Source organism: Protopterus annectens, chromosome 3.part0 (assembly GCF_019279795.1).
Source record: "Protopterus annectens isolate FY-2018-M chromosome 3.part0, PAN1.0, whole genome shotgun sequence".
In the NCBI taxonomy this organism is placed as follows: Eukaryota; Metazoa; Chordata; order Ceratodontiformes; family Protopteridae; genus Protopterus; species Protopterus annectens.
The window spans coordinates 1,165,005,947-1,165,025,733 of NC_056731.1; the positions used below are offsets into that span (position 1 = coordinate 1,165,005,947).

At 42.2% G+C, this 19,787-nt stretch overlaps 1 protein-coding gene across 1 annotated transcript in view; it reads right to left on the reverse strand.

The window, feature by feature from the left end:
- Positions 1-19,787, reverse strand: part of NBN (nibrin) — a 1,386,396-nt gene that overhangs the window by 357,744 nt on the left and 1,008,865 nt on the right. The window contains exon 12 of the mRNA XM_044065389.1: positions 14,716-14,805. Within this exon, the coding sequence (XP_043921324.1) occupies positions 14,716-14,805 (90 nt within the window). The remainder of the gene's footprint in view (positions 1-14,715; positions 14,806-19,787) is intronic.

A 19,787-nucleotide genomic window follows, 5' to 3' on the forward strand; every position in this document is an offset into this window, starting at 1 on the left:
ACATCATTCTTAAGAGTTCTGATTTAGTTTCCTAGGCTCACAGAAACTCAAAATTTACATTTCTTAGTAAGCTGTGTCTGGTCAGGAAACCACAGCAATAAAAGACATTATGCATGTAAAGTCTTAGCAATTCTCTCTTAAATCAAGACAATAGAAAGAATTTCCTGGCCCAGACATCCTGTCTCCATGGTGGTGATCAGTCATACAATGTTTGACTTACCAGCTTTCTTCCAGCAGAGTGCACTGTGGTTACATTTTTGAAGCTCAGTACAACATGTAGTTTAATCACAACATATAGTTCTCTTTACAACTGGAAACAAGCCTGTGGATTATATTAATATTTACTAATGACATAGAATTATTTACAAAATTCTATATGTTTAGGCTGGCAGCCTTCACATACCCCTCCCCCCAGAGAACTCAAGCTAGTTTTTTAAGTGACCCTTGAGAAATGTTGCTCAAGAGGGCTAGGTCTGAGCATACCTTACCCCATTCCCTGTCTTGACAGCCCATCTGCATTGGCATTGCTAACCCCACTGCAGTGCTGCACTGACATATCATGTATATGTGCAGCCCTAGGCTCCATCTTAGCAATTTGGCATTTTGCTGGCTGGCTCAGTGTAACCATGTTAAGGGATTGTGATTTGTAACTACAGTGAATGTTCTTCCATACAGAGAGGGCTGAAGTTTCTGCAGTGCCCACACTACGGCTAAACATTTGTTTTTTACAGCTGTGTAGCACTCCTCCCTGGGTTGGAGCCTACAACTGAGATAAACCACTGGGTGCTCTTCTCTCTCTGAAGAAATCTGGCTAAGTACAGCCCCCACCCCATAGTTCAAGGCATCCACCTGCAAACAAATTCTTTGTGGTAATCTGGACTGGTTACAACAAGGGGTCCTCCCAAAGCTTCTTTAAGCCTCTGGAATGCCTGCTTACATGCTGCAGTCCACACTACCTTATCTGGCATGTTTTTCTGTGAGGGGAGCAGCTATGGCACTAAAACTGGGGACGAACTTTATGTAGTACTCTTCTGTCTCTAAGAATGCCCTCACCTGCTTTTTTGGTAAAAGGTGCAGGTGATGCCTGAATGGCTTCCACGTTGGCAGGTTATGGCCTGATCTTACCTCTCCTCACTCTATTTCCCAGGTAGGGAACCTCTGCCATACCCATCTGACATTTACTGGGCTGAATGGTCAACCCTGCCCTCTGTAGTCTGCCCAGCACCTCCCTGACATGCTGAAAATGCTCTTGCCAGGAATGCCAATATCATCTAGGTAAGCAAGGGTAAACCCTCCTGGTAGGATATGATCTACAAGCCTCTGGAAAGTCGCTGGGGCATTTTTCATCCCAAAGGGCATCCCTATGAACTCATACAAGCCAAAAGGAGTCACAAAGGCTGACCTCTCTTTAGCACTAGGAGTCAAGGGCACCTGCCAGTAACCCTTGGTAAGATCAATGGTGGTAAGATACTTAGCCCCACCCAGTTGCTCTAGAGCTTCATCTGTCCTAGACATGAGGTAAGCATCTGACTCTGTGTGACTATTTAATTTCCTGTAGTCCACACAGAACCTGGTGCTGCCATCCTTCTTTGGCACCAGCACCACAGGAGAGGCCCAGGGACTGTTAGACTCTTGAATTACCCCTAGTTCCAACATTTCCTCCCTTAGAGTCCATTTGACTCTCTCAGGCATCCTGTAAGGGGCCTGCCTAACAGGCCTTTGGGGTCCTGTATCCACCTGGTGCTGCACCAGGTGGGTGCACCCTGGTTTCCCAGTGAATATGTCCCCAAACTCCTGTAACACTGCTGGGCTCTCGAACCTGGGTAGGAGATAGCTGCTGGGACATTGCTACCCCTTCCACTAAAGTGTCAGTCCGAGCCTCACTGAGGAGATCAGTCACCAGATCTTCCTCAGATTCCTCCTGCAATCCACTGCAAATAATCAGGACAAGGGCCTCCCTATCATGGTAAGGTTTTCATTATGTTAACATTGTACAATTTCTGCTCCTGCCTCCTGCCTAGCAGTTCCACCATGTAGTTAACATCACTTAACCTTGTAGGATCCCTCACAAGCTATTTGCAGCTTGTTGTGTCTGTGAGGAATGAGAACCATTACCTGCTGCCCTACAACATATTCACTAGCTCGAGCATTCCTGTCATACTAGACCTTTTTCTGTTGTTGGGCTTCTGCCAGGTTCTCCTGGACAAAGCTCATGAATTCCCTGAGCCTTGTCCTGAGGTTTAGGACATATGCCACAACACACTCCTTGTGAGATTCACACTTACCTTCCCACTCATCTCGAATTAAATCTAGAGGCCCCCACACCCTATGCCCATACAACTCCTCAAAGTGTAAAAAAACTGTGGATTCCTGGGAACCTCTCTGTAAGCAAACAGATGGAGCAAATATTTGTCCTAATCCCTGTTAAACTGGTCTATAAATGCCCGTAGCATGGACTTGAGTGCAGAGTTTAACTTCTCAACAAGACCATTAGTCTGGAGATGGTAAGGGGTGGTCTTCAGGTGCTTACTCCACAGTACTTCCATAGACAAACTAGCAGGTCTTACATGAAATTGGCACCTCTGTCAGTCAGTATTTTTTTTGGGAAACCTACCGTGCTGAGAACCTCTAACAAAGCATTTGCCATCTTTTCCGCCTCAGTGGATGACAAAGACACTGTCTCAGGGTATCTTGTAGCACAATCTACTACCACTAAGATATACTTTTTCCCTGTGAAACTTGGGGTACTCAGAGGCCCCAGAATATCCTTAGCTACCCTCTGAAATAGCTTCTCAATCACAGGCAAAGGCATCAAAAGAGCTCTCACCTTGTATCCTGCCTTGCCTACATTTGGCACTGCACACAGATCCTGCAGTACCCTGTTACATCTCTGGAAATCCCAGGCCAATAGAAATTCTGCATAATACGTCTCTTTGTATGTTTTATGCCCATACGACCTGCAAAGGGAATATCAAGGACTAATCTAAAGCCCGGCACTTGCTCATACAAGCAATTCTATAAGTTAGCACTAAAAAAATTAAAAGCACTACATCCTCACATACTCCCTTTGAGTACTCTGTTCCCCCTTGGCCCTTTTGACTCAATTATAAAGGAGTTCCCTATACTATTCTAGCATGTCCATAGGTCAGTTGTTGGTTTCCTCTCCAGTCCAGCTAGTGAATCTGGGAATCTTGAGGCAATGTTACAACTGTCTCACGTACACAGACCACCCTCTCCTCCTCCCAACAAGTTCTAACATATGTGAGAGATGCAACCATAAAGCCAAACTGGAGGCTGAGCTCTCTCAACTCAGTACTGGCGTAACCAGTCAGGAGGAGAAGGTAACCACACACACCACAATTCCAGTCCCACATAGACCTACCACAAGAGCAAACCAAACACAAACACACAATAACATACTCAGAGGCTCTAAATAAAAATCTGCCTAAGCAGCAAAGACCTCCAAAGCAGACATCCAAGCAACCGCTACCCCAAAATAGAACACGTGCATCACATAGTTCACAAAGCCAGTGTGCCAAACAGTCACAGCCCTTAAGGCTAAGCAACACACCTGATACACTTGTAATAGGTGATTCTATTGTCAGACACACTGACGTCCCGCTCACCAGGCTGAACAAGTAGAAGGTCACGCTGAGCTGCCTATCGGCACTAGGATTCGCCACATAACACAAGCACTCAGGTCACTCCAATGCAAGTACAAATATGACTCAGTCATTGTCCATGCTGGTGTGAATGACCTGAGACTTACCTCCCTGGACTACATGAAAAGAGACATAAAGGAGCTCTCTGAGTATGTAGCCCAGGCCGATTTGACCCTGACCTTGAGTAGCATCCTACCCTCACCAAGAATGATGCCACAATATAAAGACAAGATGATCAATTTCAACAATTGGCTAAAGTTTTGGTGTCATTCAAAGGGGATCCAGTGCCTGTCAGCCTGGGATGACATGCTCGACAAGCCATGTTGCTTCGCTAGGGACAGCTTGCACCTGTCACCCCTGGGCTTTCGGATATTGGCAAAGGCTCTTGTCACACCCATAGTGCCTTTTTTAGGCAAGGCTCAAAAGACAAACCCACCTCCATAGATAACACAAGGAAAAAGAAACTAAGGGTAATGCTACTCAACGCCAGAAGTCTAAACCTCAAGATGCATGCACTCGAAGCTCTCCTCAGCATGGAAAGCATCAATGTCTGTGCAGTGACAGAAACCTGGTTCAAGGCTCCTGAGAGTACCCTAGCACTACCAGGTTATACCTCATACCATGCTTTTCAGCCCCAAAACTTGGACCGTGCCACAAAAGGAGGGGGAGTATCCATCTTCATCAAAGATACCCACACCTCCAGGTTGATGGCATTGCACGAAGCATCGGAGATCATCCATGTGCAACTAACAGTGAGTAAAACTGCCTTTCAGTTTATAGCCTGCTACAGACCACCCTCCCAAACTCAGGAACCCCACTCGGCTTTCCTGAGATCATTGGGAAATATGAAGGTCTCTCCAAACATCATTATATTGGGAGACTTCAACTACTCAAACATAGACTGGGAGCATTACAAGAGGGGAAAACATACTGGGCCTGATCATCACCAACATGGGGACTCTATGCTCCATACCAGAGGTATACCCCTCACTGGTAAGATCGGAACATAAATTAATCTCACTGGATATCCACATCCCGACCCCAACCCCAGCCCAGAAAACCACAGTGAAAAACTTCTCTAAAGCAAACTTCTCACTCCTCAAAACCGAGGTGGAATCCTTCAAACCCCCCGGGCCAGTGGAAACTACGGTCCAAACTGCAGAATCCTTTATAACAGCATTCTATGGACACCTTCAGGAATGCATGGATCATGCAATCCCAAATAAAACCAAAACCCAATCCCCCAAAGGCAGGCGTCCTGTCTGGTGGACCCCAGCCATAAATAAACTATACAACAGAAGGAGGAAGCTACTACATGATAGAGCAAAATCCCTAAAAGGGAAGGCATCTCTGATCAGTATTAGCAAACAACTACAGTCCCTCATAAAATCATCTAAGGCCAGCTTCGAGAAAAAAATTGCACAGGACACTAAAGATAACCACAAAGCTCTCTTTAGTTATATTAGGAATCTGGGTGGTAACTCCCAGGTATGCTCAGAGTTAGTCCAAAATGACAAAAAATACACTGAACCCACAGTCATTGCCAACATCCTGGCTGACAGGTTCAGTGCAAACTCCCCCCCCCCCCAAAGAGCAAATATCTATCCCAGCTGAGTGCTGCCCCCCTGACATCTCAGATGCTCAGGTAAGAGCCGCCCTCTACAAAGCAAAAAACACAGCATCAATGGGACCAGACCGTGTCCCGGACTGCATCCTACATGAACCCCAACATAAAGCTACTGTTCAATCTCAGCCTTACTACAGGATATGTACCCAAAGAATAGCGTACAGCAACAGTGGTCCCTCTCCACAAAGGTGGTGCCTCAACGGACCATGGAAACTACCGCCCCATAAGCCTGACTAGCCTGGTCTGCAAAGCTACGTAGAGGATCATCATGGAACTCATAAATAAAGATATTGGGGAACTACAGACACTGGATCCTACCCAATTCGGCTTTGTTAAGGGCAGATCCTGCCTTTTGAACTTGGTCGATTTCTTTGAAACAGTCACCAAGGCCATTGACGAGGGGAAGGTGGTCCACACAGCCTACCTGGACCTCGCAAAAGCCTTCGATACAATACCCCTCCTGGGCATCATAGATAAGCTCTCCAGCTTCAATATAAACCCTTATGTCATAACATGGGTTGCAAACTGGCTCAAGGACAGAACCCACATGGTCAGAATTGCTGGAGCCATGTCAGACTCTAAGCCAGTTACAAACGGCATCCCACAAGGCTTAGTCCTGGGACCTCTCTTATTCAGTATATATTTTTCGGAGGTACAAGCCAACATGGGAGGACTATGGCTGACCAGGTTCGCAGATGACTGCAAACTGGGAGCCATAAATGACTCTCCAGCTGACACAAGCATCCTCCAAAAGGGTCTCATTGAGACAGATAACTGGTGCCAGAGCCATGGCCTCAAGCTAAACGCCAAAAAGTGTATAGTCATCCCCTTTGGCAAAAACAAAGTGCCCACAAATTACCACATAGGTGGAAATCCATTAAGTACGGAATAAGTAATTAGGGACCTGGGGACCCAAGTTGATAGCAATCTCTCCTTTGACAACCACGTGGCCAAAGTGGTTAGAAAAAACCTTCTATATAGCCCACCTTATCATGACGGGATTCACATCTAGATCAAGGGAGGTCACTGTGCCCCTTTACTCATCCCTCATCAGGCCCATAATTGAATACAATGCCCCATTCGGGATGTACCTTACCCGACACCTGCAGCAACTAGAAAGACCCCAAAAGCACCTCACCAAGAGGATCAAGGGGCTCAAACAGATGCCATATGCTGCTCGGTTAAAGAAACTCCAGCTCTAATCAGTTGCATACCGCCTACTTAGAGGCGATCTATGCCTAACATATAAAGCCATGTCCAACCCAGAATTAATGGACATGCTTCACCTCAGAAAATCCAAATCCCTTCGAGCTACGCGCTCGAGGGACTTGAACCTCAGCACAGAAATAAATAGGACATGCTGGAGGGACAGATTCATAACCCAGAGGCTCCCTTCACTCTGGAATAGAATCCCAGTCCACGTTAGGCAGAGTTCCTCACTGACTCTCTTCAAGAGGAATCTTGACGAGTGGATGGGAGATCGTAGGTTTACCCCAGGGATCACTTCTGTGTCACTGCTAGACAGAGGCACAGTAAACTAACCTTGAAAAAGGGCATAGTAAAACTCATTTAAATTGGGTGGCAAAAGCCAAACACACTCTGGCTAGGCTTATAAATGCTCTAGGGCTAGAAGTGCCAGACGGTAGGCTCTAGGCACTACCAACTGCTGTATCCTCTCATCTTCTAGCCCTCCCTCAAAAGTCCACTCTCTATACAGTAACCCTTTGTCCCAGTATACACACTCCCCCTTCCTTAAAAATCAGGTGCCTCACTAGCTATCTGCCTCAGGCCTTGCAATGTAGGGTCTGAGAGTTGAGCCTGTCTCAATTATCTGTTTTGTAGCCCTTCACAGCTCCCTTTCCACAGGAGGTCTAGTATCCCCTGACAGCGGTGCCTCACTGTCAGCTTGGGTACTACTACTCATCTCTACCTTTGCAGTCACTCTGTCCTAGGGAACACATCAGTACCCACAAGCAGCTGTGGCTCACCTTCAGTCTCACTGCTACAGGGTAGCTCTCTCCCTGAAGTAGCCACCTCAGCAGTCCTGGCTGCAAGTATGCGGTCTGTCTGGGTCTCCCCATGGCTACCAGTCCCACATGCTTGCCTTGAAGCCTGACTGCATGTAACTGCATTAACACATGGTACTGCCTCATCAAAATCCTTCCCTATCAGGACATCTGCACCATGGCAGTTTGGTACCCTTTTCTCAAGACAACCTACTGCTGACATTTTGTCTTTACCACTTACTGAGTCCCTCACCTTTTGTTCCCCATCTTGCCTCCGTGGACATCTATATATCTACTGGCAGATTCTGTTGGGGCAGTCTGGGCTGCCCACCATGGGTTTGTTTAGACCCATGAAAAGCACTGGGTGTCCCTTTCCTGTGCAGTCATGTCCTGCTTGCTAGGTATAGGTCTCCCTACTTCCCCAACTTATCTGAAGTAGCACATTGTCCCATCAGCTAACCAGATCCTCATGTTCTCAGGCAAAGTACTAAGGGCTTGTTCCCTCACCAAAAGGTCTGCCAGCCCTTCAAAAGTGGTGACCTGACATCCACTCACCCACCTACGAAAATAAGTGCTCAGTTCAGCAACATATTCACACACACTTTCATCTGCCTTGCGTCTATGCTCACAAAACGTTTTCCTATAAGTTTCAGGTGTTAGCTTAAAAAATTCTAACAAAGAATTCTTTACAGCATTATAGTTAAAACAGTTAACGTCAGATAATTTGGAAAGTACTTTTACAGCTCTGCCATGGAGTAAGGGGGTCAGAAACTGTACCCAGAGCCTTTGGTCAACATCATACTGTTTACATACCCTCTCAAACATGTAAATGAAACTATCAAAATTATACCCCTCTGTAAACTGTGGAAGAAATTTACTGACCTTTTGTGCTTCTGGGGTCTGGTTACTCCCTTCCCCATTACCTCCATGACTGTGGCGAAGAGTCAGCATCTCCTTTTCATGCTGCCTCTCCTTTGCCACAGCTTTCAATTCCAAATGCCTGGCCTCCAACTCAAGTCTCTTTAGCTCCAGATGGATTTTTAAGTCCTCTGCATAAAGGTTAAGCTGTCCGTTCTCTGAGTATTGTACATCTCCACGACCAGCCTGATCGTCCTCCTGATTGCTGTTTTCTGATGCAGCTGTGACCATAGCTGCAATCATGTCTGCCTTAGTCAGGTTTCCATGCACCAGTCCCCTTAGCCTGGCACATCTCAGCCAACTGGCTCCTTGTCAGCTTGCCATACTCCTCTGCTGACATGCTTGCCTGCTTTCCCTGACTAAGCTAACAAAAGAAATAAAACAATTGTGATATGAACTCTGAATGTTCACTGCATGGGTGATTTAGAGTAGAAAAACACTTTCAGTGATCACTGTATACAAGCTACAGGAAGTCACTATCCACACCACTACAAGCCAATTAGTATGTATTGTGGCTAACTCACCACTATCAAACAATATTTGATGTGGATATCCCACCACTGCCAAACAATTAATATGTGATGCCCGTGCACTGGCCCAGCGATCAATGAGCCTCAATCCTCACCACTATCATAAGTGAGGGGTGTGTACATTGGGAAGGATAAGTTCTCACACACAGTAAAATGCAATTTCCCTTAAGTGCACACAGAGATCACAGTCAGTCTGGGGCTGGTTTCTCCCTTTCTCTCCAGATCCCCAATAAGACTCCCCACTGGCACAGCTATAGGGTTCAGATCTCAGCCGAGTAGTCAAGCCAAACCGTCCAGTACCCTCTCTATCCAACCAGTGCTGCGTGTCCCTGCCCAAGTAGCTGACACGCACGTACACATTGAGATTTGGTTTATAAACAAACACACAGACACATCTGGGGAAGGCTGGCACAGGTTCTCCAGCTATGTCCCTCCTGCCAGGCTAAAAGGTAGTAGTAATCACTGCCACCAACTACTCTTATCAGCTACTAATAAGGCCCTTCCCAAAGGGTGACCAATTTCACTGTGTAATATTACTGTTATCCAAATAGTGTGACCCAGGGCTAAAGCTAATGGAGTAGCTTGGATAGTATCACCAAATACATGCCATGTACTCTAAGACCTTAAATTATTTTTACACAAAACAGCCACAGTTGAAAGGTTTAAAATATTTAATAATAAATAATAAAAACACAAGACAAATCTTATTACTTCAACACAATGACATTACAGAGTTCAGAAATCACAGGAAAATGCTTTCAAACAATACAGTAGAATAGTCTGACAAATAAAGAAAACAGCTAGACAAATCTGGCTATTTCTATCTCTAAGAGAAATCACTGTTCTAAATAAATATCTTACTTACACAGCAAAGGCAGAGCGCTGGTGAGTTGATGTGTTCAGGTTCAGACAAAATCCGAAATGCTCTATCTTTCTCTCTGGAAAGTCTTAGATTGATAAAGTACTGCTGAGTCATTTCCGATTATATCATTCTTAACAGTTCTGATTTAGTTTCCCAGGCTCACATAAACTCAAAATTTACATTTCTTAGTAAGCTGCACCTGGCCAGGAAGCCACAGCAACAAAAGACATTATACATGTAAAACCTTAGTAATTATCTCTTAAATCAAGACAATAAAAATAATTTCCTGGCCTAGACATCCTGTCTCCGAGCTGGAGATCAGTCGTACAATGCTTGACTTATCAACTTTCTTCCCGCAGAGCGCACTGTGGTTACATTTTTGAAGCTCAGTACAACATACAGTTTTAATCATAAGATATAGTTCTCTCTACATTTGTAAATCAAGCCTGTGGATTATATTAATATTTACAAATGACAAAGAATTATTTACAAAATTCTAACTAGCTAGGCTGGCAGCCTTCACAGGGGTAAACAAAGCTGAAGCACGAAGCACCTCTCTGATTGTAAACGGCTGGTAACAGCTGATTTCAGTTTTTTTCCATGTGCATCAGTAACTTTTCTTAGTATGGGTTTCAGTGTTTATTAAATCTTTCTACTAATCCATCTAATCTGCAGATAGCCGATATCTGTCTTCAGTTGTTTGACTTCAAAGCACTGGCATACCTGATGACAGTCCCCTTGACAAAGGGTGCCACTGGCCAGTAAGTAAGTAATTTTATCTCCTTAGGGATACCAGCTCTGGAGAATAACAGTATTAGTTTCCTGGCAACAACCAAAACATTAGCTTTGCGTAACTGCACTGCTTCTGCAAATCTGGTATAATGGTCCATTATAGCTATTATGTACCGATAACCATTGCTAGATTTTACTAATGGCCCTATGACACCCATATAGAGTAATGAACATTGCAAATACATTCAAACTGTATTTTTATAATAGACAGAGATATTAAGGCTTTTTTAAATATCCAGGATTAGGTGCAGTTTCATGGTTTTATATACAAGCAGCGCTGAACTTATGTACATTTTTTCATGATACTTAATTATTACAACATGGCTAATATTCTTGCCTTAGTTTTGTCCATCTCTTGGAGACCTCATAACATGAGAATATATAGCTTCATTATTATTGTCATGAAAGGTTTTTGGCATTATCAACTGATGCAAAATTTTCCCATTTTTCACTCTACATAACAGATCACTGTTTAACCCCAAACAGGACTAAGTAATAGGATCATTATTACTGACATGCTCCCAACCTTGCCATATTCCATCTCTCTTGCTATCATTTTTCCCAGGTAGTTTTTCAAAGACAATGTAATGCATCTTCAAGTCTACTAACTTCGGGTTACTTTCTACAGTAACCTGCTCTGACAAGAAGGTGTACCTTCTTCACCTCAAAACACTGGTACTACAGCTTCTTGTATATTTTTTTGGTGGAAAGAGTAGTTCTAAACAAAACTCACCTTTGATTTACTTTCCTGCCATTAGTGCAGGCCTCCTGAGGGTTCTTTTTTCTTTAGTTTACTCTTTTTCTGCATTAGTGTAAATGAATATAACTCTCACTTTTCATAACCTCTGCTGCTCATCCTATTGTAATGGGGATGTCAGAACACAAATTAATCGGCTTTACATCTTCTTGACTTACAGACGCTTGCTGTTTACAGCCCACTTTCATTCGCATTCTCTGTTTTACACCAGCATAAATAGGCTCAGAACTCTGCAATCTCTTGCTTATCTGACTTCCTGTAGTTACTTTGTTTTCAGGGTCCTCACTCAAATGCCTTTCTTTTTCTATTTTTTCTTCTCCTCTTCTGTGGTAAAATTTCTTTTAGGTTTTTGTGTACAATTCTTTCTTGAACTGATTTTTACTCCAGAGATTCCTATCAGTTCATTTTCAGTTCCTATACTGTCATCTCTTATACTGTTAGGTTTCCACTGTACTATAAATGTGGTATGCTTCTGAAAATCAACAGCATAAGTCTTACTATCTAACATAACCAAGTCATGGCTTCTTTTTGAGTTTCTTTGATGACTCTCTCATCCTAGTTTTGGTTTCGAATCTTTATACAAGTGTCACTGCCTTGCCACCCCCCCACCCTTATACCAAAATGGGTGATACCATGCTATCTACCCCTTTCATGTTAAATGTGTCAGCCTGCCACATTATGTCAGTAGAGTCTTTCTCCTCCCACATCTTTCATGGTGCTTTAAAATTGGGAAAATAGTTTCCTAATATTACATCCCAAGTCATACAGGAGGGTTATAGCCACAGGATACAACAATTTTCCTAAAACTGTTTGAATTTCTACATGAATAAAGACATGCTCGTTTCTATCATCACAAATATGTTAACTCCTCCAGTTTTTGGTTGCTACTAACACATCAGTGGCTCCTGACAAGGGAAATCATGCTTCCAGAATTTGAACCTCTGTTCCTTCTAAAACACAATACAGTTCATTAGCTTGGTTGTGGCACAATGTCAGAGAGCCGACTCAATTATCACACATACTGGAACAAATTTAGTTAACACATGTATTTCAGCAGCATTCTCTTCAGTGTTACAGTACCTAGGAATGTGATCCCCTCCTCCCACCGCTGTAATGGAGAGTTAGAATTATCTGCTGCTTTTTCTTTGTTTCACCATATTAGGTATGTTTCTTACTGCAGTTTTAGATTTGGAAGCAGACAATTCATTTGTAAGCATTGCGCCATAAAATAATAATTACAGCACTAAACTTACTAGTGTGCACTATTTCTTAGGATCACTCTGCACTACCAAATTTCTTACATCATTAGGTAAAGATCTTTTAAATCTGCTTAAGGTCAATATTTTTATTATTTTACTTTACTGCTGCAATCAAATTCAAGACACCACTTTACAATAACCTTTAAATCATGTTACTGAGCGCATACCAGTTTACTTACATTAAAATTCCACTTATGAAATTGTATTGCTTGTACCTTAGTAGTTATTGCAGCCCTGATAAAATGTTCTTTATGCTTATCATAGTCAATGTAATCAGTTCCTTCCATTTCCTTGTATGTTTTCAGCGCTTCTTTTGTCAGCTGGGACGACAGGACTTTTGCCCAGTCTTCTTAGTTCTCTTTTCTCTAAGGGAATGAAGCACCTAAATGCCACTATCTCCAGGTCATCCTCCATAGTTAGTTTCTTCATAGGCAACATTGTCCAGGATTTTGGCAGCTAAACAAATCAGTACAACTATTTATTGCTGTAGTTGCACTAGCATTTGGTTGTCCTAATCTATGATACCACAGTCTTTTCTAATAATACTTCTGTGGTTGTAGTAGCCAACTAATCATGCCAAGAACACAAAGGTCACAGGACTGTAGGGAATTAGTACCAAATAAGGTTTTTACTTGGCATCAGAAGTACTGTAAGAAAAAGAAAATTTGAAAGTCTCTGGTCAACTGCCCATGTTCTCCACCAGTGTAAATCCAAGGAGAGACTGTAGATAGGATTTGTTTGAAAAATACAGGTAAACTGCAACAAGAAAAGAAAAAACTGTGACAAGAAAAGAAAAACCAAAATCATAGCCCACTTCGCTTTGCAAATCCAAACAAATACACAGTACCTTAGGTTGCTGTTATCCAGGATTCACAGTCTACACACTCCTTCCTGGATTAAAGGTATTTTTTTTTTAAAAAGTCCAAAATTGCAGGGCTCTGCCAGGCCCTGTGTCCAGTTCTGTAAGCAAGCGCTTCCATACAAAGTACATTCCATAGATTAACCCTGGTTGGGCTCTTCCACTCCATACTTCCAGTGTCTTCCTTTAAATGATCACAGATGTGAGACTAACCTACTTAAATACAATTCTGACTGGCAATTAAAACATTATCTAGTTAACTGCTATGAAAATTGTCCCATGCTCCACACTGCAGTACACTTAAAGGTACATTTTCAATCAATATGTTACACAACCACTTCCTCTACAATCCGCGGTGGTGCAGCGGTAGCGTTGTTGCCTCACAGCAAGAGGTTCTCCCGTTCGATTCTTGGATGGAGTGTGGGGAGTGCCTTCTGTGTGGAGTCTGCATGTCCTCCCCACGGTTGGATGGGCATTCAAAAGACATGTGGAAATGGGCATGCCTTCGTTGAAGTTTGGACATCAAGCTGGCACCTCAGCATTTGTGAAACTCTACTGCCAATCATTAGCAGACCGGAGTTCCGCTGTGGCGACCCCTAACCGGGAAAAGCCGAAAGACAAACAACAACAAATACATAAACTTTCAGACACACAGAGAACAATTAAGAAGGGGAAATACAAGATATGTGGTTATATCATGAAATGACAACGGAGTTACAAGAAACTATATTTTGTGGAACATTTCTTCTGGAGAGTTCAGTTTGAATATAGATCTCATGGAGAGTAGCTCACACATTCAGTGTATCTGTTATTTAATGACTTTCCTGACAGACCCACACAAATAATGGTAGCTCAAGACCAACAGGAAACATGATTTCACCCTGTGGGCATAGTGCAGCTCGTGGTGTTGACTAATGAGTGGCCTCTGCTTTTCCTATCTTCTTAGCCCAGCACTGACCTAGGATCAACAAAGCAACCCTCTAGTTGGTCCCTATGCTGAGAACGTATGACAGCTGGAATATTTAAAGAGATGCTATAGGCCTCAATCTTCTCTCCATCTCCAACAGGTGGTTAGAATAAAGCTCTGGCACTTGTGGCAATGTTTCAAGTCATGTCTCTGTCAGCAGAAGGTGCACACACATGCCTAGAATCTGAGAACAAGAGAAAATTCTGAACTGAGGTGAGTTCTGGTTATCAAAAGAGGAAATTACAATGGTTACCCACTGCAGAAAGTCTTCAGAATCAGACGTGCACTTTACTAGCTGCATCCAACAAAAGCAGCCAAATAATTCTATTACTGACACTAACTGCAGGACATTAATTTTGTCTACATAAAATATGTTCCACTACTAGCAACAACTTCAACCTTCATGAGTTCTAAAGTTTCATCTGATGTGCAACTGATGTAACACAGACAAGGTAAATTTTAAAACATATACTTACATCTGCTTCCTCCTTCTTAACAAATTTTGACAGCTCCTGCTCTGCTTTCGTTCGTACTGGGACTTTTTCTTTAACTTCATTGTCTGAACTCTGTGTGAATAAATACACATTTGACTAAAATTAGTAAAACAATTTAAAAGCAACCTAATCTATTCATCTGCATACCTATTACATAACATAATGTTTGTGACAGTATCAGTGGACCAACTAAGTGCAAGAAGGAAATGAATACGGTTAAGAATCTAATCTATTACTGTCATATGCAGTACAAAGAAAGTAAAACATTAGGATTGTCTGGACCCTACAGTTGAAAACTAAACAGTATTATGCAATACGTCTGTAAGAAGGGAAAAACTGGTCAAGTGTGAGCAATGTATCTGCAAGAAAACCTTAAAGTCCATGGAATCATGGCCATGAGGTAGGTGAAACGAGTGGAAAATAAAAGTGAAAGAAGACCAAGCAGAAATGGCAAGATTGAGGTGGCATTTGAAGCTTCTGCTGTAAAGAATTCAAGAAAAAAATAAAAATAAATTTCTGAATATGTTCTTACCACTTTATCTTATCCAAGGGAGGATTCTCCTTAATGAGTCCTAGGTTGGATAACTTCTCTTCCACCAATCAGCGTTTGATATTGTGTATAGAATCCCATGTTCAAGAACATAAACTGGCTATTTAAACTTGACAGTACCAACAGCCTGCCAGTTCACTCCATGAAACTAGCACATACCCTCCTTATAATCAAGAAATAACTCAAACTGACTTAACATTAGTAAACAAACAATATAATCATATATAATTAGCCAACTTAGAGGGAAGTATCAACAGCTGGTGAAAGACTAATTCACCCATATGAAAGACAGAGTATTTTTGACCTATCAAGGATGGTCTTCCCACAGATAACTGATTAAGATAAAGTGTTTAGCATTGTGATTCCTCTTTGATGGGTCATATACTGGGCAGAATCCCAAATGGTAACCAAGGAGTCAGAGGATCACAGAAGTACAGAGCTCAGATAACAGCGTCCTTGAATGGTGATGCTTCAAAATTAGCCTGCCCCCTTGAGTCAGCACTGAGACCATAATGCTTAATGAAGGAATGCACTGAAGACCAGGTGGCTGTGGCTGTGGTATAGATGTCTGCAATGAAACTATTATTTTTCTGGCCAGTACCCCCGACCACCAAGCATCTCTCCTGCTGCTCAACTGATTCATTCCTTCCTCCAGGTCAGAGGTCTCAACTTACTGGTTATTATGCTAAACCTAAAGGTTACAGTTGAGCATATAGGAGTAACACTGTCATCCTACGGGCCAGTATTTTCACTTGGCCTAAGTCCCTCCCTGGCATGCTAACATCGTTGTTGGATTAGATCAGCACTGGGGAGTAGCCTAAGCATGTGCTATGCCCCAGACCGATAGGGCAGTCACACCTACCTTTACCTTCCCACTCTCCAGCCCAGGGTCTTTTCTCTGACCTTTGGCTTCAGCCAGAGCTCCACTACAGAAATGCTAGCATGCTTCCCCCCCTCCCAAGGTAGGACATAAAGTGCCCAAGGCACTTATTGAACTTCTGCCATCTGGTCCGTAGTCAGGGTTTATCCCATCTCTACAAACACTTCCTTTAGGGCTACATTCTACTAGTCATAGCTTCTCAGTCACTGCCCCAAAATTATGGAAGTCACTTCATCATAACCTAGTTGAACTCTCATCATGTCTTCAGACCTCAATTCAAACGTTTTCTACAAAAAGCAGTATGAATGCACTTGTTGGAATATAGGGCATGTCACATTAACTGCACCTCCTGCAGAGCAGGTCCCTAACATAAAGCCCCCCTCACCCTTTTTCTACTTACATACCTATTCTCATCTATCTACTGACATACCGGATATATGATACCTAACTGTTCTAACACAAGTCCACAGAATCTAATCCCTCACACAGTCAACTGGGGGCTCCTTAATTAGCAGATGATATCCCACTTATACACAATTGAATAATCGACACAACTTTACTCTCTAACTCCATTCTCTTGCTCCCTCTCTCCTTCATATTTTCCCCGCTTTTACCTATTTTTTGTTGCTTCTTATTATGCAAATGCATGCATATAACTTGTTTTTGAAACATTTACTTAACTGCAGCAAATCTGCAAACCTCTATGTAGATGCATAATTTCCTACATTCATGTATAACATATGTTGACCTCTATGTATATGCAGTTTCTTATACTTTTTTGTATTTTATATGTTAATGTGGAAACAAAATAGAAATGGCAATGGAAACAACCTACCATAACTACAACCACAACTCCTTTATAGCCTTATGTAACCTAGCCAACAAGTCCATCCAAAGGTACAAAAGAAATCTCCAAAGAAATAAATTATTTTCCCACATTCCCACCAACATTGTTAAAAAGCCAACCTTCTTACGGGAAGAAAACCTCCTCATGACACTCTCTCTAAAAACACCACAGTGTAGCACAACAAAGCTCCATCTATAAGATTCCTTAAAGAATTTAGGAATTTCCCATCAATACCCAACATTCCTCCCAAGAACATGCATTTCCCATCCCACCATTATTCATCCCCCTCTTCCACTTCAAATGCATATGTCCCACAAAAGTCTCTATTCTACTTAAAAGTATTCCTACTGACACTCCTCCTGGATCTGAAAACAAACGCTTGGTTCATATATTACTGAAGATCATCTACGTCTTCCTCACCCACAAATATAATCTGTGTCTCACAAAAACATCACGCCATAGATTTGGAAAGCTGTTCTAATTAAACCTCTTTCAAAGAAAACCAATCCACAAGATATCTCTCACTTCCATCCAATCTTCATCCTCAAAACTCTAGGCAAAATTCTAGAAAATATAGTCAACATACAACTCCCTCTGTATACATCCAGCAGCACCACCACCTGCTTTCCTCCAAACAGCATTGATTCTAACCTGGACAAATTAATATGACAGCACTTTGGCCCCTATCCAGTGATATCCTGCAAATCACTGATAGCGGTCAGGTGCCCTATTTACAGATATGACAAAGGCATTTGACCTCATTGACCATATTTTCTCTAAAACAAATCAACTGACACTGGCATCAGTCCAGACACCACTTCCTGGTTAAAAAAAAAAACTTTCACTGACAGAAATTTCCAAGTTAAAACAATATCCTTCTAATCAGAATCTCCATCTATTATCAAAGGTGTACCACAAGGAACCATTCTTGCCTCTCCCCCTCCTCATCTCTATATACTCAATAATAAGCTTCCTTGTGGCCTCCCCAACCACCCTCTCATCCTCTAAGCTAGCAATATTGTTGTTTAGCGATCAAGTCACTCACACCAACATTCAATCACAGCTCCAGTCTGACTTGCTTGTGAATGGCTCATTATTTATAAACTAAGAACTCAACCCCTTCAAGACTAAAACTATGCTTTTTGGAACTTCACAGAAAATTCACTGAGCTCCTGACTGTTTCTTTGACTTAAACAGCCATTACACAGAAATAGCCTCCATCTTCAAATATCTAAGATTGAGGCTTGCTCAATTGCTAAACTTCCATTTCTACAGAGTGAGAGCAAAAATAAAATCCCTCCTCCTTTACGACAAAAAGACCTCCCCTTTTCACTTCAGTCAGTCAGACCAGCCAGTGGCAAAGCTGTTCTTTCTCAGCTTAGACGTCCAAGTTTTACTTCTGCCTCCAAGAAAAACACCGCCACATTCTAGACAATCTATAACAGCATCTGCAATTCATTACAAACTTACCTCTCTGTGAGCATTACTCATCACCCTGGAAAAAGGTAACTGGCTACCCATAAAACAAACATTTAATCTTTTAGGATCCCAACTCTACAAACTACTCCATCTCCAGACATTTACTCCTCTTTCAGCTAAGCGTCATGAAAGAAAACCTCCTCATACAACATGATACACTGCTCACAAGCCAACTAATTCTCGTTGCCCTTAGAACCAAACTCCACAGTACTGAAAATGAGTTCTCCTCTCAGGCAGGCATCTTCTCTTTGATAAGCTCTCGAAATTCCTCTAAAGGAAATCAACATTTACTCCATATTCAGCATGCAACTTACAAACACTTCTTCATTCAAGCCAAATACTTCTGCTTCAATACAGGACATATCACAAAACACACTATTCCCTCTCCTTTCCAAGTCTCTTCTCCTATCTCAGATTTACTGAAGACTGACCCACTTCAGAAACTAATGATTACACTGTACATTACATTCTTTGGGATTACTAAAAAGTATACATATATATATTTTTTTATGTAACTAGTCTGAATTACTCTGTTACTGCTTACATTTCTGTTTTTTTTGTTTGTGAAATATTTTGTATTTCACCTGGGCTGTGCCTGAATTAGGCCAATATTAGTCAGTATAGTGCACCAGTAAACAAGCATAAATAAAACAAATAAAATAATAAACTAAAACATCATGTTGATGTATAATTTTCTGTTTCAATAAATGTAACCCAGGCTGAGCCTGCAAGTGGTCATTTGTAACCAGTTTTCCAATCTGGTAAGCAAATATATATAAATAAAAGCAACCAGTGGGGCTTCTGCAATGGAAACATTTTTGAAGCAACGTGAAGCAGTCACTCCTCTGGTGGGCTAAGCTTCAACAGCAGCATTTGTCAGTGGTCAAGCAATCACCTAATGTAAAAAAAAATGCAGTGGGCAAGCCTCTTAGAATCTGCAAGCTTTTTCTTTTCCATAGTTCCAAAATTTGTGCACCCTGTTCAGATAACACCTGAGCAGCCTGTGCATCTTCAGTCACCATAACAAACACTAGAAGCTGACAAGTGATTAAGGGGACCTCCAAAACCACATCTGGAATGAAATGTAGATTCATCCTGAGAGGTGCCCTACTCAACCACCAGCTATAGTTTCCACCAGGTTCTGAAGCTCAGAAATCCTAGCAACACAGGAAATTATCACCAAGAAAAGCATTTTCACAGATAAAACTAGTACTGCCAAGCTAGCAGGCTCAAATGGTGGACAGGCAAGTCTGTTAACCATAAACTAAAGGTCTTGTAGTGTGAAAGGTTTCTTCAAA